The 23,562-nt window shown below is 36.5% G+C and overlaps 1 protein-coding gene across 1 annotated transcript in view; it reads right to left on the bottom strand.

The window, feature by feature from the left end:
* LOC107085087 (tumor necrosis factor receptor superfamily member 16-like) overlaps nucleotides 1-23,562 on the bottom strand; it is a 45,167-nt gene that overhangs the window by 5,939 nt on the left and 15,666 nt on the right. Inside the window, exons 3-4 of the mRNA XM_015375234.1 lie at nucleotides 19,627-19,986; nucleotides 879-1,113 (exon numbers count right to left, since the gene is read on the bottom strand). Of these exons, the coding sequence (XP_015230720.1) occupies nucleotides 879-1,113; nucleotides 19,627-19,986 (595 nt within the window). The remainder of the gene's footprint in view (nucleotides 1-878; nucleotides 1,114-19,626; nucleotides 19,987-23,562) is intronic.

The following is a 23,562-nucleotide window of genomic DNA, read 5'->3' as shown; positions in this document are numbered from 1 at the left end:
CGCGCTTCTTCCAGCAATCTACACTTTCTTTCACATTTTTTCATCATCGTTACCCACCAGCCGGCTTGCCATAGATTTGCCTGTTGTGTCTTAAAGTAGCTAGTGGCAAAAGCCCTGACTGACACATCTCATTGGCTAATATGCATCACATGCAGCCTTGTTCCCGAGGGCTTTAACGTACAAACAGGAGAAGCGGCACAAGTGAAGTTATACACTACCATCTGACAACATTCAGTGATTTATAAATGTTTTAAATCAGGTTGGGTCCGGAATAGCCAGCAGGTGGGTCCGGATCTGGACCGCGGTCCGCTAATCCGTGACCTCTGGTCTAGACTGTTAAAGCAATGAACTTGTTAGGAGCTGAATTGTTCACAATCTCCCATTTCTTTTCTTGGTTTCTTCCAAAATACTAAAAGCAATGCAACATTAATATAACTATTACAATATTAATGTCTAAAACATGTTGTGCATACATCATTTATGGAAAAAATGGATTAGAGGACCATAATGTGACCCATAAAACAAGAACACTACTCTAATATTGAAAAGCAGCCGCAGGTGATTCATTAAATATAAAAAATATGGCAAAGAAAGAGAAAGCCAAAACCATGACAACCATATATTATATCCAGGATGTAAACAGATATCAATTTATCATTGAACTTTTATTTGTAGCATCACAAATACATAGATTCATTATAAAAAAAGAAAAAGTAGCAGCATTACGGTTAAACTTTATTCAGTTTTTAGCTGGTAAATCAGAGGCAATGTTGCTAATTGTAACATAGCTTATGCAGCTCTCTGATTCCTATTCTGTAAGATGATGCGCTTCAACCTCTATGGCAAAATATATGCACTTTTAACTACACTGTACTCACCTCTTAAAGACAATGAAGGCCACAAGTCCTACAACAACCGCTGCCAGGATGGAGGAGTAGATGGGGATGAGCTTATCGTTCAATCCCGGGTTGAGTCTTTCTGGGGGGTGTCCATCAGTGGTGTTAGTATTGCTTTCAGTAGTGATCTCTGGTGGGAGGTCCCCTAGTGGGTTGAAAACCTCAGGGGGGTCCGAAGGACTTGGAGAAAATGTGCTTACATCTATTGGGTCGTTTGCTGCAAAGAATAAAGAAATATAAACTGGATTTGTTTTGAATGTATCCTAGTTACTGTAAGTTAAAAGGGCAGCATTCCAATAACAGGCTTGAACTTGTTGGCTCCTTTTGGCTACCTGCTGAGTGTCAGTGCGATATTCTTCCTCCTTTCAGCTCTCTGTTTGATTTAAAACTGGAAGAAACACCTAAAGACCTTATAAGTAGTAGGTACAGCCTAATAAAATTTCATATATTAGGTTTCAGGGTCCAGATATCTTTAAAAAGCCTTACCTGAGTGTTTAATTAAAGAAGAAAAAAAATACCCTAAGCAAAACACAGAAACGTCCTGAAAGAAAATAATTCACCCTTCCACTTTCTATAACATGTGTATCAAACTCAGAGACCACCAGAATCCAGCAGCAGAGGCATTTTATCTGCTCCTCAACAGCTAATGGTAGGATATATCATGTCATAAAAAAGATATAGTTTCCAAGTATGCAAAATGGCTAAACCCACTAAAAAAATGTAGCAGTGCTATTTGTAACTGAAAAAATGAAATAAATGTTTTATTTATAAAGCTGCAAACAGCATTAAAACATCATTGGTGTTTTAATACAATGCCAAAGGCAAAACGTTAAAGGGAGATTTTTTAGGGGATGGTTTTTTTTGTAATCTGCAGTATGTCACTTTATAGTTTAAAGATACGTGTTAGATATTTTGCAATCCAAACGGTGTGGATTAAAACTATATGTTTTTGAGTGTGACTGAGTGAATGTGATGATTTTGCTCTATAAAATTTAGTCCATTTACAGTTCCATTTTCAGATGGTCCACATTGAACAGGGCTAAATATGAGGTAACCTAAACTCAGTACATCATCCACATTTACCCAACTTTTTTTCTCTATTGTCAATTCACTCTTCCTGGTCTGGTGCAGGTCTACAATTCCCTTCCTGGTGTTCTCTGACCGTTGTCTGGTCTTGACCATGGCTGAGTTTGGAGTTTGACTATTTGAGGCTGTGGACAGGCGTCTGTATACAGATGACTCCAAACAGGCGCCTTTAATACAGGTAATGAGTAGAGGAAAGAAGAGATTCTTCTGCACGTCTATGAAGGCCAGACATCATGCTTGTTTGTGGCTGAGAAAAAACTAGTTTTTCACCAAAACTTTCATATAATTCTTTAAAAATCTTTTATTGTGACATCCTAGATTTTCTTAATTGAAATGTATCCAAATTACAGAGTTTTCTTATATTTCTTACTTGGAGAAAAAAGCAGAAATAATGCTGGGAAAAGCAGCAAAAAAACAAGCAGTAAATTCTTTATTGGTATGTTTGCATCATAAAAGAAAATGCTATGTCAGTGTGGGACTTTCCTTACAAGGAATCTTGAGGTTTAATGAGTAATCTCATTTCAAAATCAAATCTTCACTGCTGCTTTAATTCTTGTATGCACCCCTTTGAGGGTATTTTCAAGTGAGAGCAGAAAGCTGATCACAGAGAAAAGTTTAGAGAAACTGAAGCCTTTAATAGATTTTCCTCATGATGGCAGGTCAAGTGGTGTCAGATGACATTGTCTCAATTGATCTTTTTTTCACACATTTAATAGAAGTATTTGCAGCTTTCAGAGACACTTGCAGCTTTATTCGTGAGTTTGTTGATCTATGAAACATGGATGAAGTCAGAAGTAAACTCCTCCCAACAAAAGGTTGCATCTTTATAACCTGCAGCAGATGGAGCACTTTGCATCACAATTTTAAATATCTCACCAAGCAGGATGTTTTCGGAATGAATATTTCTTTGGAGGGGAGGGACAGAAACAACAGCCAAAAATATTGCACATCTGCCAGTCAGATCATTTATCTCCATGCTCCTCTTTCCTTTTTTAAATTCTATCCTCGGTTTTAAGTATAACCATGAATTCATCTCATTCTGGCAAACAAAGGAGCCAACCCCACACCACGCATATAAGATCCCATATCATGGTCATTTACCCCAATTCCCAGGGTAACCATTAATGAGCATAAGAGTGTGTTTGTCCATCCAGTCCTTCCCACATTGCTCCAACCATTAGCAGACATGTTCTCTCCTCACCGCGGATATGGAAACCTATCCTCGTCTGTCACTTACTTACTCTTACTCACATCATCAACAGGAAATAAGCCTGTTGGCTTCCAAGGGCTCTAAATACCTCATGAGAGCTGCTGAGTGCAAGGCATCCATTTTCAATTGAGGAGGTGAAAACATTCACAAGTCAATGCACAGAGCTTTTGTGGGGCTCTTGGGGTAGGAATTTTCAAGCATGTCAAACTTTTTTGCTTATGTACTTGTCAAGATATGCAGCCTAAGGCTATTTTTTTTCAACTACCTTTTCTTAAGTTATGACACTCTTATTGAAGAGTTATGCTAAAGCCCGGGCAAATTAGATCTTGGGCAGTTTTTTTGGTGTTCATAACATAGCAAATGTATTAATTTCTTCTAGATTTGTATATTTCTAAATTTGGAAAGTTTATTTTTCTTCCTTACATAAATTCCCCAGTAACTTTCTATTTGGCAGCATTGCTGCTAAACTGAGTTGTAAGTTTACCTACTTGCTAGGTGTCCTCAGGTGCATTCAGCATTCAGTGCATTCTCTGTGTGTTGTGCTTATTTCAGATGCAGTGTTGATGATAGTGGAGGATTTACAACAGTGTGACAAATGCCACGTCTTAAGCAAAGTGTTAAAAATATCTGTAAACGCCTGATCTGTGCAGCACATCATGATTTGTAGGAGCAATGACTCAGCAGCACTGATTTATTGTTGGAAGACGACAACCAACGACAACTGACCAGACAGTGGTCGTCTTCCAACTGAGAGGTCAGCAGACGTGGATCGTATCAATTGGATGGTACTCAAATGAACCAAAATGTAACAAACTAGCCAAAAATCGGAATTTAGCTAATTTAATTTTAATCTGATTTGATGTTAACAGGATTGTGTGCCTGCCCTTAAATGGCTATGGATTATTGTATTATATAAGACAGCACTAAACTTAAAGTAAACATTCAAATTTCACTTTTTTACATAGATTGAAAAGACTGCATTAAATTTTTCTTCAGCCTCACTTTTTGACTTTTACAATAAATTGCCATGACTATTATTGTAATTTGGTTCAGAACAATTTAACTGAATTTTACCTCAATCAGCCTCTTAACATATGCACAAGATTAGAGAGAATGTTTTTATGCATACTAATTAGCCATGAAACTGGCACTGTGAAAGACTGCAGGACTCTAGATGCATTAAGGAGCGTTATCACAGTTCCTCCTTTCCAGTAGCTCTTAAACTTCGAAAAACATCACTGTTCCCAAAAAAATAGACAGTTTCCATCATCATTTCTCCATTTTATTTTTAGAAACAGTGTGTCACTCTTTTTATGCATATATATACATGAACATTTTGTACAAGTTGCATATCCCACTAATCAGCTACTTTTAACTTCATCTGAGTATGCCAATTACATTAACTATAACCTTTTTTACCCCACTTTCTGACAATAGACCCCAGCTTCCATGCTGTGAGAAAATAGGTTCTATTCTATTCTATTCTATTCTATTCTATTCTATTCTATTCTATTCTATTCTATTCTATTCTATTCTATTCTATTCTATTCTCTATTCCCTAAGAATCTCTTTCCTTATTCAGTCCAGGCTAAACACTGATATATAAACATACCTGTAAATGACATAGGTTTAAAATAAGATTGTACAATATAAATATTATTAATATTGTTAATAAGTGATTTTTACAGATGTAATATATTTTATGTATTATTATGTTAAGACAAAACCCTTTCTCAATATATATAACAGCCATATGTGTAACTTTGTCCCTCTCACTCTCTACAGTAGATAGCCCTGTTCTGTATCACTATCACTGTCACCCTGTGTTTCATGACTGTTGCAGTTTTAATTACAGGACAAAGTCTGGTTGAGATATAAATTCTGATGTTAATATTTTGTGTATTCCTTGTAACAAAAACACATTAGATAAAAAGAGAGTTGATTTTTTTTTTCTCTTAATACAACATATCTAGTTTCATCCAGCCACCTTCAGTTAAAAACATACACACAGACACACAGATCCAATACGTTCACCATCCACTCCATGGCTGTCCTGAATCTTCCCAGATATCTTTTACACTCTAAAAAATATATACCCATGGAACAGGACACCGTGCATTGACAGAAATGTCCTTTCCAAAAATGTTCCCTCCCCAACTTCTCTATTCATTCTCCAGTCGTCTCTTTTTTATCTTCTGCTTCTATCCTATTTGCTTTATTTAATCTCCAAAGACATATACCATTACTCTTATTCATCCTTTCTGGATTCATATTAAATTCTCTTTATTCTAAACCCTGAATTCTGACCGTTTTCTGTGAGGAGAGGAGACATGCTACTAATATGAGAGTTGACAGCAACATACTGTATAATTCAATCCAACCTCAATCATGAGACCTCTTGGCATTGTTCTTTGTAATACAGAGATCTAGAAAATATTGCTTGCTAAAGCAATTCTAACTACATGGCAGCTTCATTGAGTACGTCTGCTTTTCTGCCTCTTTAGAGTAAGTGTCCCTGATGCTTTATACTGTAGCACCCATGGACATAAATGTCTACAGTAGCACCTAAAAGAATTTAGCCATGAAAACAGGGTGAAGATGGTTTTTTAAAATTTAAAGTCAGCATGAGAATGGAAAAGAATGCTAGCTTTGAACATGAGGCAGAATTTGGTGCAAGGCAGGATCATCTGAGTTTTTCATAAACGGTTTATTTATTTGGATTTTCCACACAATTGTCTCTTAGGTTTACAGAGAATCATCTCAAATAAAGATATCTAGTGATCAGTAGCAGTGGGGATAATAAAGCTTTGTTGGTTTCAGAGTGCAAGAGGAAAAGGGATTACTGCTTTAAGACAAACAAGATGCTGAGGAACAGACGAAAAGACTAAGGCTACAATTGATACTAAAACAAAACAAGTAAAGATTGGAAAATGATGCAGACTCAGATCTGTTTCTCTTATGGCTATCCTGTATCTTATCTTCTACTCAGCAGGATAATGCATCATGTCTCAAAGCTCACTGTATTTTTTCAGTCACAAGCTCTCAACAAAATAAAGCACATTTGAGATGTTCTTTAAAAAGGAGATGAAAACCATAGATGTTCAGCTGATAAAGTCCTAGCAACTGTGTGATGCTGTCTTGTCAATATTGACAAAAGCTCTGAGGAAGCTTTCTGACACCTTCTTGGACCTATGCCATGAAGGATTAAGGCAGTTCTGCAGGTAAAAAGGAGTCCAACCCAGTATTAGCCATGTATAATAAAACGGTTGTTGCCTAAATCCATCATTATTAGAATTTTTTTCTCAGGACTGCTCTTTGTTTACGTTCAACCATAGTAACCCCATACCATCCACAGCCTTAAAAACAAAAAAAAAAATACAGACCAAAAATCAAAGGCAGAAAATCAGTTTAGACTTCAGGCATCTATTAAGTTTAATACAAACAAGCTTGTCAGTAACTATTTCAAATTTGAATGGTGCAAGACTTGAAATTGTCATGATCTATCAACTGTAAACCAACCATATAAGTATCAAAGCCTTTAACCAGTACTCCATTGAAGTTTATATCTTATTGTATGTTAAATTACAGTAATTTTACCTCTGGCTTATTCTGCTAACTTCACAGCTTGTAACAGGAAATCTACTTGTGGGTTGTGAGTGTTGTCTAACATGTAATTACATAGGAAGAAGCTGCTGCCTTACATCCTTGCCTAACTGTTTTGTTTTTTGTTTTCTTTTTTTTTATGCAAAGGGACTTTCTATGTATAAGTTATGTTCAGTCACGCCTGAGTTGAACTTGTAATTCCAGCTACGTGTGGACTCTTGCAAACAGCTGTTTGAAGTTTTAACACTATGCACTATACAGTCTTACTGTCAATGAAAGCAATGACTTCTTATTTATAAGCTGCACCCACTAAACAAACCTTGACAAGCCCAAAACACATTTTAAATGACATTTTGTAATATTCCTATGCTATTTTTAAAACAAGAGGACACAAAAGACTGATGTTAAAGAATGGTGTTGTCCGTGTTTGTTTAATCTCTTGTTGAAAGGTCCCTGTCCACTTTGTCATGCTTTCCCTTTTTCTCCTTGAGACGTCTGGCTCTGATCCTAACTTACACAACACATCTCATTTTTCCCCCATGCATGCTTCACCCACACCTCTAAGTGTTCATGCATGTGGCTGGGAAGCTGCAGGGCTGTTGAGATTTGTGTGCACACTTGTGTCACTCCATGTGTGTATGTATGACACTCTAGTGTATGTGTGTGTCTTCTGCGGCAGAACGCGATCAGCACTTGTAGAGGTCAACTTGGGAAACCTGAGAATGCAGAAGAGTAACCCCATCGTTTTTATCGACCAAGTCACATTCTGAGCATCTGTTCTCTTTCTCCTCTTAGAATCTCTTGCTCTTTCATTTCTAAGGCTCCATGTTTATTCTTCCTGTTTATCAATTAATTTTGTCTTATATTATGCTGTTTGTTGCTCTGGCAACTGGCTTCTTGTTGAAAATGGTAGTAGTTTCTTGCTTAAACAGTGAGCCTGACAGTTTTTGTAATTATTACAAAAACTATAAACATTAATAATTTTTGCACAGAAGATCCTCAAAGCACTGAAAAGATGAAGAAAGTAAAATATGACTTCACTTGTTCTTAAACAAAATAAAAAACATGTTTTGCATATACTTCTATCTTTTTTATGATTTTTAGACAGTACTTTTATCAAATCAGTGCAGAAAGCTCAGGAAAAAAATAAAAAGGCCGCCCAATACTTAGTCAGACAAAGCCACGAAGACCCCAACATAAAAGTGGAACGCAAAAAGTAAAAATCCCAACATCAGCACACAACAGCAGGGTCTCCTCACCGCAGCAGACCAGAGGCGGGCACAACCTAAGCAAGACAAACTCCACCAAACAGGATAATAAAAGCCAAACCAAGACAGACCCAAAAACGAGACCAAAGCAAAACAACAAGAACTAAAACCCGAGGCGCCAGAGAAGAAAAACGCCACACGGAACAAGGCGCCAAGCCCCAACCAGCACAAAACACACACACTACAACTAAACCCACGGCCTCAACCACACAAGCCGCCTCAGGCACGAAAACAGCATTACCAACCCCCTGCGCTCGCCTTAAAGCCAAAAAAGACAAGATGTACACCGCCAACAAGCAATAAGAAGTCAGGATTATTATGAATATTGATCAAATGGAGGCCTGTTCAACACCAATTCAAATGCCTATAATAAGAATATCGGCATTTGAATCTCTGCAAAGGCCTAGTACAAAGCATAACATTTGGTTCAGGTGTGTTGGAAAAGAGATATAGGTAAACCTTTGAGAACAGGAGCTTGAAACATACATCTTAATAAATATATATTTTACTGACAAAAATCACAAGAGTCAACCTAAAATTATTGTTAAAATTTCTTATGCCAAAGTGTAGAACCTTTGCTGGAGGCATTTATGGCAAATTAAAAGAAAATATCATTACAAAATATACTTTATAAAGACGTTACCCAACACATTTCTGTACATCCTCATGAGACGCTAGACTTTTCACAATGATTTGACGGCACGAGTGCAGAGGGAGTGTTGTGTTCACCCTTGTCACCCAACACATTCGCTGGTGTAAAATCACACCCAAAAGCTTTTTGGCCTGGAATGTCAGGGCAAATTCCTGTGTGCTGGCTGGCAGCTTGACAAGATAGAGTCAGAGTGCATGTATGTCCGGCAGCAGGAATGGTGACACAGTCGCCTTTGAAAAAAACTCCTCGTCGTCACAATGCGCATACTGTGTGGAACAAGGATCAAGAGGGTTAAAAAAGAGGAGGTCAGCTGTGACAGTACAGCCCAGTTTAGTTGAGATATGGGTCAGTACATGTGATGCAAACTATATGCTGTACAAAGACCGACTGTCATAAACAAAGACTGAGAATTGTTAAGTTTGAATGGGTTTGAGGATTCCTCGTTTTCTACAGAATTGATGTGGCTTTACATGCAGAAAATCGGGAATTTTGATGCCATTTTGTCCTTTTGTGATTCACTACATGATTCACATTGTTTTTGTATATTGGTTAAATGCTTTTCAAATTCACATTTGGATACTTATTTTATTATTTGTTGACATCCAGACCCTCCATGCAAATTAAGTCTTTAAATCCCCATGTGAAAGGGGTTGATTTGGACCTTTGTTTCAATTTTACAGCATTTTTTTTGTCTGACTCTGGGATATTAAGATTTTGGATACATAAAGTATCTCATTAAATGGGAAAGATATTAAACTAAGGACGCAGATTAGGGTTGTGGCAAAGATCCCCATCAAAGATGGATCTTTAAAACAGTTGTAGGAAGAAAAAAAACAGCTGTAATGCTGATGATTATTTTTTCTTCTAAATTGATACATGGTCCTTTTTAAGAGATACTTGCATCATTTACAAAGAAAAGCAAAATTAAAACTGTTTTTATTTCAAAGTTTCCAGATATTTATACATAAGTACTTTTTTACTTAAAGAACATGGGTGGTAAATGTAATTTATCATGACAAAGTAAATGTTAACTTAATTCAATGTTTACTGTCTTCTGTCTGCATGTAGAGGATGGTTGAGAGCTGGGATTTGTTAGGGTTTTATCCTTGGAATTTTCCTTTTATCTTACCGCAGCTTTTGTTGATTAATTTTAAATAGAACAAATCAATGCACCTTTAAAACTTCACCATAGAAGAACCAATGCCTGTAAAATCATTGTGCATAGATGCAAGGTTAATTGTGTGCATTGTGTTTGTTTTTTCATTAGGGCACATAACAAAATAATGAAACAAAACAAATAAAAAACAGTGCAAAAGTTCACTATTTGATATACTGAGTAAGCCAAAGAGCCCCTTGCGACTCTGGAGCTGCAGGTTGCGGACCCCTCATCTATCAGATCAAAATTGTGATCTTATCTAATTACAACTAAAGCTAAAAATGCAACACATTCATTTGTAAATTCCTGTAAAGAATGAGTTAAGGTAAAAAGTTAAATTAGTGCAAGAAACCAGCCAGTTCTCATTTCTGTGTCAGCACATATTATCATCAGTTGATTTAGTATTATGAGTTCAGTAAAAGGGGAATAAAAGGGGCCAGAATAAACAGGGGCCCTGGCCCCTGTTGGCCCCTGTATAGAGATGCCCGTGTCTGTTGGCCTTTTCATGTACCTTAATTCTTTACACACTTGGCTTCTCGTCCCGTCCCTCTCTTTGTGTCAGAGAGGTTGTGTGCATTACGCTGGTTAGTCAATCATGCTATCGAAGGGCACGCCATCTATTGTTAAGGTCAGCTGAATCCAGGAAGGAAACAACTCCTGCCCTTCTCACCTATCGACTCAATACCAAAATGGACATGACCCAGTCAATTTCTCCTTTCCTTCCCCTGAACCTTCATCTTTCCATCTGTAATACTTAATCGGTTATCGTATTGATTTCAATCTTTGCTGAGAAGTAATAGTACCTGGAAACAATCACATGGCTTAGATTTTATTTTGAGTGTGTGTTGTAACTCACACTCAACAAACCCCCCAATGTGCCTTTTTTCTTTAGTGTACATGTCTTTATGACTAAAATGATTACACATGTGCTGCAAACCACAACCTGTTGGTTTTAATGCCTTAGAACCTGAACCTCTGGTTTTGGGTGATAGGTTACAGCACATCGCTCCTGTCAGCTCTGGCTAAGGTCCCAAGGTAGAGAGAGCATCTTTGTCCTTCAGGGCTTTTAGCCAAAACCTCAGCCTGATAAGAACGGGCAGCACCTATTTTGTCAAACTCAAGTACATCTCATTCATCTTTAATCCTGTCAATAAAAGACCTTGGAATGTTGTGCTAGCTTGGCTCCCCACTCATATTAATTATGTATTTTGAAAAAACCTCTGTGGGGACTTAGTGTGCATAACTTCAAATCAGCACTCTATTCCCCCTTACTACACATAATTATCAATAACCGGGGAATGCACAGCAAACAACTGCTTTTCAGATAAGGGCCATTGTATTTGCCAACTCTTTATCTCAAACAATTTACATTTCTAACTGGATGTGGTGCAGATATTTATAACTAGCTCATTTGGAACTGCAATACAGGATAAATACAGATGAATTGGACAAATGTATTTTGTATTAGTATTTTTTATTATAAAGATGTTAAATGTTACTCGATTAAGTCGTCTGTCTGTGACATCATGACCATGCGTGAGCGGCGCAGACTTCAAAACAGCTTGGCGGAGTGAGGAGAAGTCACAGAGCTGGAGATTGTTAACAATAATTAACAAGCTTCCGTAGCTTCTGACACCATAACTGCTGCAGCAGCATCAAGGTAACATCAGTCCCTAAATGAAGGGGATCTTGAAAGATGATTGGCTTCAGAGGAGGTGCAATCCTAACTTTGATTGGCTGAAGCTTAAGCAAGGGACATCGCTAGTGGTCCAGGTAAAGCTGATAAGTCTTCCAGAATGAATTTTCACTTCAGCTTCATTACAATGACAGTAATAGCAAGTTCAACCTCTGTTCATTAACCTGCAGCCATGTCAATTGCATATATCATTTTATATCAATGTTTTTATTGTAATATTTTATACAGAAAAACAGCCGTGGAAGCAGCAATTAAATCAACTTTGGATTTAACCTGAAGAGATGTTTTACCTTTACTTATATATTAACGTTGTAATATTTCCAAGTAAAAAAAAGCAGTGAAATCAGCAGATAAAACTACTGTTAAAACATCTAACGCATATAACGGATCGGATGCTTTGAAATGAGCTAAGATCATCCTTTAATTGACTCAGAAACCATGAATTGTGATAAAATTTGAATCGTTGTTTAAAATGAATCATTACAGCTCTACCAAAAATATCCATGGCAATGGTGCTGTCAGACTGACTTTGACAACACACCTCAGGTGTAGGTCTCTTTGTTACAGACAGCAATCCAACCACTTATTGGTTGACATGAGACATGACGGATTCACTAAAGAAAATGACTAAAAACAATTTGTTGCTACTGCAAACAATTAAAAATGTAACAAAAAACCTACAATCAACCAAACGCATGTAAACAAATGCTGCAACTATAAACAAAATACTAAAATCACAGAGAGAAAATTGTGTTAATTAAAACCCGAAGCAAGAACAAACCATGTTGGACCACACCTTCTATACAAACAAGAAGTCAAAGGATTTCTTATTAAAAGAGAGTCGTAAAAAGAAAGAAAAGCCTTGTTATCATTCTTCTCATTTTGTAATTCCTATTGTCTTACATATTACAGAATAAAAGCATGTATAGTAACATACACATATACATGTAGAATGTCTCAATACCAATCAAATTTTCTTTCAAAAACTTGTTACAGGTAGTTGAATGAAAAGTGAATGTAAATCTATTTCTGCCAGAATCATTTTGGCAGATACGCTCTGGAGCAGAAATCCTAAATTGGTGTCCTGCCTCTTTTAAGTTTGTCTCCAGTTCAACACCTCGGAGTCACATAATAAGGTCGTCAGCAGGTCTCTGGAGAACATGAATGCATTCTATGCATTCTAGGGTGCAGGACTCCAGCTCTGTAACTGAGGAACCCTGCTCTAGAGTAAACCAGTGTTTTTTCCCCCAAAAAAATTGGCATAGCTCAGTATTTTGCGAATGCACCATTTTGACATCAATGAATTTAATTTCCTTGAAATTAAATTTGAATTAAAGCAATTGAACCTGATTCATTCTATTTGACAGAATTGCATTGATGTGGATTGATTTAATTTTTATAGATGTGACTTGGACCTGAGCTCTAAACCTGAAAATGAATGAAGTGTATGCTAGAGGGCATAGAATGCACAGCTTTAGTAATGGGATAGGTTAATACATAAAATAGAACATCTCAGATCAAACCTCTGAGAGGATTTAATGATATTCAGCTCTGGTTAGAGCTCAAACTACCTGAAAGTCAAAGTTGAAACTGCTCAAAACACAAGACTCCCATGATCTTTAACCTTTGACCTTGCTCTGTAGCCTACAGAGGAGTGGAAGCCATATCACGCTTCTTAAGATAACCATCTCGTTGTCAAAGAGTCACCTCTGACAGTCTAGCCTAAAAGAAGTCTGGTCAGTATTATAGCATACTTGCTAAAACAGTTAGATGAAAATGTTTGTTGAATTGAAAACATAAATGTGGCCCGCTGGGGAAGTTGGTGGGACACTGGAAGTCTTTCTCAACAAATGTTTGAGATTTTTTCCATGGAAACCCTGAATAGTCACTGGGGAAATCCGCTTCTAACCTAATTTTAGGTATAATCAAAACAGAGAAAGAGGAAATCGTGTTTTCTCTCAAAGGATAACCCTGATTAAAGATGTTCTGCTCCTTCCACCTACAGCTAAACTATGTCTCTAGTATCTCAAGTTACAGCTTGCCTTTTCACAGGCAATGACCTTCTGTGTGTTCCTTACAGCCCTTTTACCTTCCTAACTGTGTTTAGCCTTCAGGCCTGCCTCGCCTGACTCCACAACATTAATGGATATGAACATCTGGCAGCGCCACAGATTTTTAAGCCCTGATAACGTGTGTTCCTCCCTAAAAAGATTACATTAGAAATAAAAGGCACATGATTGGGTTAGAGGGAGGAGTAGGATATGGCAATAAAGCCCATATGCAGTGGGCTGTAAGTCATCATGTTTGAAATCACAGTTAATTCACATTCATCATGAGTTATAGTTTATTTTTGTTTTAGTTTTTTTTATCAGAAAGGATGTATTACCGTTGGAGTTCTGGCTTCCTGTATCTTGATCTTGGAGTCATCAAAATAAAAGCCACTCCCACTCATAGACCAGAGCCTGTATTAAGCTGTTAAAGCATCATTCTCAATGGAAGTAGCTCTTACAGTAGCACCATACTTTGTAGAAAACATCAATCAATGTTTTCATCCACTTTTGCTTGTCAAATAACCTCATCCATCTGTGGTCTATTTCCCAAGCTGCCTCTAAATCTAGAAATACAACATACAATTTAATACTGTTGCATTAACTCAATCTGTGAAGCTTAATCACAAGTGAGTGACCCAAATTGATCATATCTAGACAGGATGCATATGACGTAATTAAAATTCAAGGTTCATACACATTTTCCCTTCACACTTCCTGACCTTTTATTCTGGAATACAAATTTTTTTACAGTGAAAAACAAACTGAGCTACTTAACAAGTTTTACTATTGTATGTTCCATAACAAAAATCAAAACAGAAATGAAGTTTATCTTTTAGAGTTTGATCAACAATCAAAGAAAAAACTGTAAACTCTCTGGGGTTTTTTGTTGTGTTTTTTAATTTTTTATTTTACTGAATGTGTGCATAGCCAGTTATTTCTGATCGATACAAATGCAAGCAAATCTAGATGTGATATTTTAAATTAAAAAAAGAATATAAACTATAAACGCAACATGTAAAAACTACTGCAAGTAAAGAATGTTACTGATTTATACTCTTTCAATATTGAAGATAGACAAACTGTCAAATCAAACCATGATCTATTTTTCTTTTATTTTTCCTTTTTTTAACATGCCATTCTAGATCTGTAATTTTCAAGTACAGATATAAAAAGATCTGAACTCACACTTTTAAAAACTGTAAAGGATTTTGTTGTTATTGTAGTATCGTTTGTTATGTAATTGGGCTGCAGTCTCTTCCACAGCTATTTTTTTTTCCGACTGTGCAATATATATTTACTCTGTAGGATGAAGAGAAATGAGATTGTTCTTTTGTCTGCTTCTTCTTTTTCATTGCTAACATCTGTGTGTAATTGTCTGTGTGTATGTCACTGTAATACCCAAATTTGCGAATTTGCAAAATTATAATTCTTAGCGCTGAAAGTAATTTTAGTTTTACTAACTGCTCTTAAATGAAAATGTTCATGATCAATATGCAAAGCTGGTGGCACTTTCAGAGATGTTCATAACTAGTTAAAATATGATTTTCCTCTGTTCTTTTATAGATCAGCACATTATCATATTTAACACATGTATAGATGTAAATATGAAGTTGAATCTAAATTAAAATCTTTGCCCATTTTAGTAATTGTAAGTACTTTTAGGTAGCACAATGAGCTGTACCAAAGGTCCTCTAAGGACTCTAAGGCTATGTTCACACTGCAGGCCTTGATGCTCAATTCCGATTTTTTTTTTGTGAAATCCTATTTTTTTGCGTTGCCTTTCACACTTCCAAATATATGCGATTTGTATGTGATCTCCTTTGTAAACTGCATTTATACAGCTTAAGTGTCCCGCATGCGCAGTAGAGGATGCAATGCGTCACAAGCCAGCATGCTCTGTGTTTATGGAGGTAAACATGAATAGTAGTGCCGGAGCGCATCTAGCGATCTTTCCAAACCTTTAAACCTCAATCTTTTCAAGATGGTTAAAAATAATACTGCTCTTCGCATCATCGTCCACCATAGTGTTTGTTTTCTTGCTGCTTCTGTGTAGCAAGAAGAAGAATAGTGACCTATGTCGGTTACTAATGTTATTCAGGTCGGATGAATGTGACCTTGCTGTTCAGACACAGGTCGCATTTGAAAGATCAGATTCGTATCGAATCCAGGACCACATAGCCAAGCGGCCTGGGTCAAATTGGAAAAAATCGGATTTGAGTTGTTCAGACTGTCATGAAAAGATCATATCCAGGTCGCATGTGGGCCAAAAAAATCGGATTTTGGTCACTTCAGGCTGTGAATGTAGCCTTAGACAACACCCAATTACAGCTTTGCATCTATGCTTTATAACAACAGCATTATTACGCTTTACATTTTTGAGAATAATTTTTGAATCTACTGATTATCAAATACGTTTGATTATTGAGAAGACATTAAATTTGCTTCTTTACTCAAAGTTAGATCCTTTATGTAGCCTCTGGCTAAAGCAAAAGTGCTCACTTGCCACACAAGATCATACGAGAGGTACAAAAGACTCCTTTCAGCTCAACACCAGCTCTATGTTTGTAGCTGTATTCACATCTTTCAAACCGATGCCTCAACAGACTGCATGGGTAATCAACAGGGTCCTTTCATTGTCAGTTCACAAAAGCATTGATTTAATCTTTGAGGCATCATATCATTGGAATGAAGTGACTGTTCTCATTAGGAATTTCTGATTTGAGGCATGATACCCAAAGGGTCCAATGATATGAAAAAAAAAGTTTATAGATGTGACCTTGACAAAACCCAAAATATTGAAAAAAAAGACTGTAACTCTTGTTTCTGGAGAGGGGATGAGTCGGTGAAGACAATGAGATGAGCCTCAGCTTGGCATTTAGGTCGATGGGCCAACAACGCCTTTAGTGTTGAACTGAGATGAGCTGATAATGTGGCTGACAAATGATGTGTCCAGTCAGTCGGACTGTCTGCTCAGCAAATATGCACTCAGTTATATTCCATTCACTTCAACATGACCCTGGGCCGTGAACCCAGTAAATCAGCTTGACTCTGCACAGTTCATGATAAATGTGTTTGTTCATAAGATAGAGTAAACGCCATGTCTATTTGTCAATAAACAATATGAGTTTTCAATACTTATCAATTACTGAAATAATCAACAATTTAGGAATCGATTATTCAAAAATGAGAGTAAACTGATTAAAATATGCCATCTGTTGAAGGACAACCAACAGACAGCTAGAATTCAACCAAAACTGACAGAAATATGCATGCTTTCATATAAAAATTGAAACCCGAATTTGTCTGTTCACATTTCCTTTGCTCTTGAAAGGGCAAAATTTTAACATCATTGGGTTAAAATTCTGTCAAAATATCTTATATCATTCCTTTTCTCCCATCTATTGATTAATATATCGAAAAAATAATCGTCATTCATTGATTAGAAAAATAAGCCTTATTTGCAGCTCTAGGTAGGATATAAATTACATTTTAATTAGAGCAAAACTATGTTTCTGTTTTTCTTTTTACACTTAAGTTAATGTTACTTTGTGCATTTTATCCGATCATTTTAGAAATGTCCAGGTCATGTTCTATCAGAGTCCTTGTAATGGCAGATTTAAGTGGTCAAAAACAAAGTCCACGTACTTTTTGAGATCTATACAAAAATACATTTTGAAAAAGGCACATCCCACACTTCCTAAAATAACAAGGCTGTATTATGCTGAATATCAGATCCCTGACTAAAAAAAAGTATAAAAGAACAACTTGGTTGTCACATTTTAAAGAAAAGACTGTGAGACTACCTCCTAACCCCCAAGATCCCAGCTTGTGACACCGCTTGCCACCAGCTTTATATATTCTTAATCAATTTCCTAGAAATCTATTGGCTCCGACTAAAGGGTCCATGGTTGAACCTTGGGATTCTGAAGATTTATTCTTTCAAGTATTTGACACAAATTCAAAATTCATTTTGAATTGAAAAAGCTTCCTGGGTGGGAAGCTACACGTCTTCAAACTTGGAACTTAGATTACCATGACCTAGATGACTGAGAATCTTCACCGGCAAACTGAAACAAGGTTATTGTTTCATCTGTTTGTACTACTTTAAAAACTGCAATGTTTTTGTTGCTGTATGAGTTTTTTAGTTTGTATTTTCCCCAAAACAATGTGTTACACCTTGCCACCCTGTCTCACTTCCTATCTAACTCATGACACCCCCATCACATTGCCGAGTATCTTCAACCTAAATAGACCATCTTGGTCGTACACTATGAATAGCAGTCATAGGGAAATGTGAGTGGTCCGCGCTGCCCCATACTTCAATGTGTTATAGTCACTACTCACATATAGCAATCTATATTTAATTCTTTTTTTTTCTTTTCTTTTTTGATTAAGTGTATTTTGGGGGAAATACAAAATAGGTAGTTATGAGCCTGATCTTCAAAGTTTCAAAATAAGGGATAGGGATGCAGACTTTAAGGTGAATATGTCCCATTACAAGTTATGTGATGGTTTTTGTTTTTCTTGTGGCTGTTACTGTTCAGTTTTATTATTTATATTTAAAAAACAATTATTGCATTTATTGTCTACAGTTCTGCTGTATTAATCTGTGCCACATAGACATTTTTTCTACTATTACTAATCTTTTAAACTTTGCACACTTGCACAGAATCGCTAATTATGCAGTGAGCATCTTTAAAGAGATCGACTCGGTGCGGTTGGAGTCAGACCACGGCAAGATTGCATCATTGCACCATAGTGGTGTAGAAGTAGTAGTAAAACAATGAACCAGTAAATAAGCCGTTTTGCCAGTATTACCAGTCTCTTGCATCCCTGCTCTTATCTAATTTCCTTTACTATTCTTTGAATGTATCAAGGTTGAGTTAAAATATCTAGTTTTTCTTTTTTTTTTTTTTTATCAGTGCATATATTTATTACTGCTGTTGATTAACCATGTGGATAGATTGTTGTGTTACCAAAAAGTCTAGAAAATTAAATCCACAGTCTGTACCTGTAGCTTTTACTTGTAAAAATGACTGGTTCCTCTTTACTTTTCATAAACTGACTTCCTGCTATAGATTGATGGGCAGATGGAGCAGCAGGCAGCTAAAATAGAACAGCCGCCTATTTCAGAGTAACTGCCAGGTGCCTGCACGTCTGGGACGTTTCAGAAATGCACCATGGTACACCCGGTGAAACTAAGTGATTGACTACAATTGCTGCAATCAGCTGGGACAGCATGGCGGAGCCGCAACACGTTGCCTTTACACCCGCTGAAACCATGTGGCTACAGTCCAAATGTGACAAATGTGCACAGACCATCTTTGTGTCACTGTACCAGTTCCTTCTTTCTGGTAAAAATGACTGTGAATAATTTGAGTTTTTGGCGCTTGACTTTCAAACATGCTAAATATGAAAAGAAAAAATATGAAAGTCGTCTGTTTCATATATGATCAATTGCTTTGCATCTGGTAAAGAATTAGATATGCATTGCCACAAAGTATTTTTAAATTTGTCATAATCATATGATCTGCATATTACTGAGAGTTGCGCCTGCTGTTCTGCTCATTTTACACACTTAGTCGCATTTGCACCTGAATTGTAAACCTGCCTTTCACATGCTATCGCATGTGCATGTGTTTTTATATGTGCATACCTTTAAAACATCAGGCCCTAAGCATACAAGGTGTAAGGCATAAACAGGTATTCACGGCGTTTATGTGTGTTGGAAGGTAGAGACTGGTAAAAGTTACTTTCAGTGAAGGGGGGACCATAACTTGGTAACTAATAAGAATGAGTAATACTACTGCAATAAAATCTTGAATATAAAAAATTTATAAAATCTACCTTTATTAACTATTCAAAATAGAGATTCTAAAGTATCTGCCCTTTTCTAGGGTACATATCAAATATGATATACATGCTAAGACGAGTACAAAATAGGAAATGAATTATACTGTATATTTTAACAGTATATTTTAGTAAAAATAGAACATATAATAACTTACATTTGCAAACAGTATCGCTGATAGAGGTGCACTCCTGCAACACCTCATCTTCCTCATCACACGTTGTACAGGGAATACATGGGTCCCTGTAATTATCCTGGTCAGAGAAAGTGTCGTCGGTGCATTCCTCGCACACTGTGTCATGGTCCGACTCACACTTGTACAACATGCCCTGGCCTTCGGGACATTTGGTGCAAGCTTCACACCTTTGAGTGACCCTGTTTAGATAGTAGCCGTAGTTGCATGTGCAAATGGCATCGTTGGTATCGGTGCAGGGCGTCTGCATGCGGAGCAGTCCAGTACATTTTGTACAAAGCTTGCATTTTTCAGTGTGGCTGAAGCTCTCTGAGAAAGTTTCACCTGAAAGAAGAGTACAAAGAAAAATGTATTAACTATTACAGATACTACACACAATATAGTTGAAAATGATTTTAGTATTACAATAACTTGCCTACAAAACTACTAAAAAGAGATTAAGAAAACAAATTTGTAAATGTCGACCACCATATAGAGCAACCTCTCTTTGGAATTTAATTTGTTTTGACTTGCCTCCTTGTGATTAGAACCTATATCTGGATCACAGGTTTCTTTAGTCTCTTTTGCTTTAGCTTAATAAAACAATTCTTAAAGCGGTGCTAAATAACTTTCAGTTGTAGTCGTTTTTGGCTACCTCAAGTGGACAACAGCTGTATTGTTTTGCCTGAAGGAAGACAACTGCTAAGTTCTAATTCATGGGATGCATCCTACGAAGGCCAGATTCGTGGGCCGATTACTTCATAGTGCGGCACCGAGACCTGTTTGGATTGGAAGAGTCCTTGTTATGCGGCCGACAAATACATCCTTCTTTTTTGCACGTTTTGAAGGAAGAGTCCGGTGTATCCTACGTAGCCTTGGATATCTCGTGAATCATTGCGAGTCCATGCAAGCCGGCTTCTCTGTGCTCAGAGGTAAAAGATACTTGGCACCCAATACTGGAGAATACTGGAAGTACAGTTTAAAATAATATAATTGTAATTATAATATATAATTCACATAATAGAAATATGTGAATAGTTCCATCTGAAATAAATGAAAATAGTTGTTTTAAATGGTTCTTTAGTCAGATATGTGATGGGTTATGTTTGGTTTATTGAAATTTTGTTTTTTTTATCTGTGCCTCTGTAAATGGGTTTGGCTGATATTTAAGGACAGACTCTACCATACCTGCATTGTTGGGAACTATAAATCTGATACGATGCACTGTTGAAGATCCCCAAAAATGTTATTAACACCCAGAACAGCAGTGAGAAGTTGGGTATTCATTATTTTCCTGTTCTGTGTGTCAATTCTCACGGCTGCGGTAAAAGCTACGGAAGGCTGGAGCTGTTTGAATCAATCAATCATTGTTTTTCAGGTTTACTGCCATCCTCCTCAGAGTTGCTTTGTGCTGGTAAAAGCGATATTAACCCCCCCCCCAGGCCATGACAGATGTGTCATTCAACTAGTTGTAAGACAACATTAACTCAAAAAAAGGTTGAAAAGTATTTATTATAGCTTTATTATTATGCAATAATTTCTAATATTGTATGAGTCTCAGTAAAACTTTTAAATAAACAGCTAAGCACACATTTTCATTATTTCACAATATAATATATTATATTGTATAATATAATATCATGTTATATTATATTCTGTAATATAATTCTTTCTTTCCTTTTTCCCATACAACTGGCATTCAAGTCTGTCTCTAAGGTTTAGATGCTAGATGTTGCTCTATGTACCAGGCTTACAACCTCACCAAACGTATGTCTTTCTCCCTTCCATCTTTGCTGAAATGTTGGTATATTTTAATCTAATCTATACCAGTGATTGAGATTGCATAGCTCACTATCTAAACTGCTTTTGCTTGCATGGATTGCAGCTTTAATTGTTGCACTGGGGAGATTTGCCTATTTGGCAGTACAACACAATTTTTATCTAAGCACTTCATCCCTCCATCCATTTTCTGGCACGCTTCATCCAAAGTGGGGTCGCGAGGGGTGCTAGTGCCTATCTCCAGCTGTCTACGGGCGAAAGGCGGAGTACACCCTGGACAGGTCGACAGTCCATCGCAGATCTATGCACTTCTTCTAGCAGTTTGTACCTGTAACTTGCCACGTCATACCGATGTGCAACCTGCTTTTTTAATAAATATTTACCATGTTTTATATATCAGCTTATCATATCATATACTTTCTTTTGTGTGGATTGGCAATTTGTGCGATTTAAGAAAATTAATAACAGTTAAAAAACTGTTATAAATTCTTTAATGTTCCTTATTATGAAAAAACAATGTATTTAAGTTAGCAGATGCTTTTAATGTAACCAATAATCTTTTGACATAGGTCATCTGATATGTAACATAGTAAATAAAATGTCCATCACTTATTTTCCCCAAAATGCATTCAGTCTTAACAAAATGAACAACAAAATTTTAGGCAACCTGATTTTTGCTTAGTTTTTCTTACACTTGCACCTCAAGAAGGAATAACACACCTCTGAAAACCACAATTTTCAAATTTTGGACAGAGAGGACGGATGGTTTGAAAGGGATAAGGGAAGCCATCTCCGTTAAAAGGGGAAAGAAATCTCTGGACAGAGGGGAACGATTCCAAAGAAGAAATAAGCACATTCATCATGATTCAGACACACAACCCATGCACAACTAAAGACTTCAGCAAACCAGATTGTGGCTATTTCTCTAATTAAGAATGTGCTTTCTCAAATGTGTGGTGACAGAATTCAGTTCAGTTCAGTTTTTTGGTCATCAAAACAAATTTAAATGTATGTCTCAATGTAATACAGTAGACTCCATTTATAGTTATGGACACCTACCAAAAGGGTTCAGGGAGACATGAAACCTATTAAAGCCAATCCCTTTCCCTTTCTTGGATAAGAATTACTGGCAGCATTTATTTGCTTATGCCACAAACCTTTCTAAATGTTCTGGGAGTACAAATGAGGAGAGAGAGAAGAATCTAAACATATAAATGCTTTCTTATGAGCTCATTTTCACTGTTTTCCCTGGTTACCTCAGATATTTTTGTTTTATGAGTTGGTTAATTGACAAAGGCTAGAGTCTGGGTGCCTCAAATTTACCGTAAGCCTGATTTATGGTTTCCATAATCGGATGACTGAAAATTCGTACAGGTATATTAGTAAAGTCTTTAACATAATTTGACTTTAAATATTGAGCTTATCAGTCTTTTTTCCCCCTTGTTTTGGTGTTTCTTACACTTTTTTCAAAATGTTTTAGAATTGCTAAAAATAAGTAACAACAGTTTAGTGAAGTTTTTTATTTTTATTTTAAATGTCTGTGCAACTTAGGCAGGTGTGTAAAAACAAATAATGTTATGGATGTCAGATATATTGGCAAAGGTTTCAATCAATAATTTATGGAGTATGGAATTGTATTTCGGATAGATAGAGAGCTGGGAAATGCACTAAATTATGCAAGAGACCCATTTGTAAAAGCAGTGTGGGTTTAGGGAGGGGGTATATCTGTGTTTTTAAGACTGAACAGCAACAGAGATGTAGTTTCACAAGATATAACCAATGCAAATGTGACTGAATCTTTTTTTTTTAATCTACAGAATCAAATTTCATTTATTAAAGTCATTTATTAAAATCTAGAGGTACAAAGGACACATTGAAACCTCAGAAGGTTTTTAGTTTTCCTTTTATTTTGTTACAGCTGAAAAACATTCTATTGATCCTTTTGGGATGAATAACGTATCTTTGAGTTTAACTGAATTAATATAAAATAAAAACACTTATTAGTAACCAGCTTTAGCCCTTTGTTCCACTTCCATTCTTTTTTGAAGTCACAAAAAATATATTTAGCCAGTATCATATTTTTGTAGCTGTGATTGTCTCTGGAGCATCCATTCTATTAAGATGTGGTTTTGTACGTGGTTA

The sequence above is a fragment of the Cyprinodon variegatus genome, unplaced genomic scaffold, assembly GCF_000732505.1.
Source record: "Cyprinodon variegatus isolate N-32 unplaced genomic scaffold, C_variegatus-1.0 Scaffold115, whole genome shotgun sequence".
Classification (NCBI taxonomy): Eukaryota; Metazoa; Chordata; class Actinopteri; order Cyprinodontiformes; family Cyprinodontidae; genus Cyprinodon; species Cyprinodon variegatus.
This window is presented reverse-complemented; position numbering and strand designations above follow the sequence as displayed.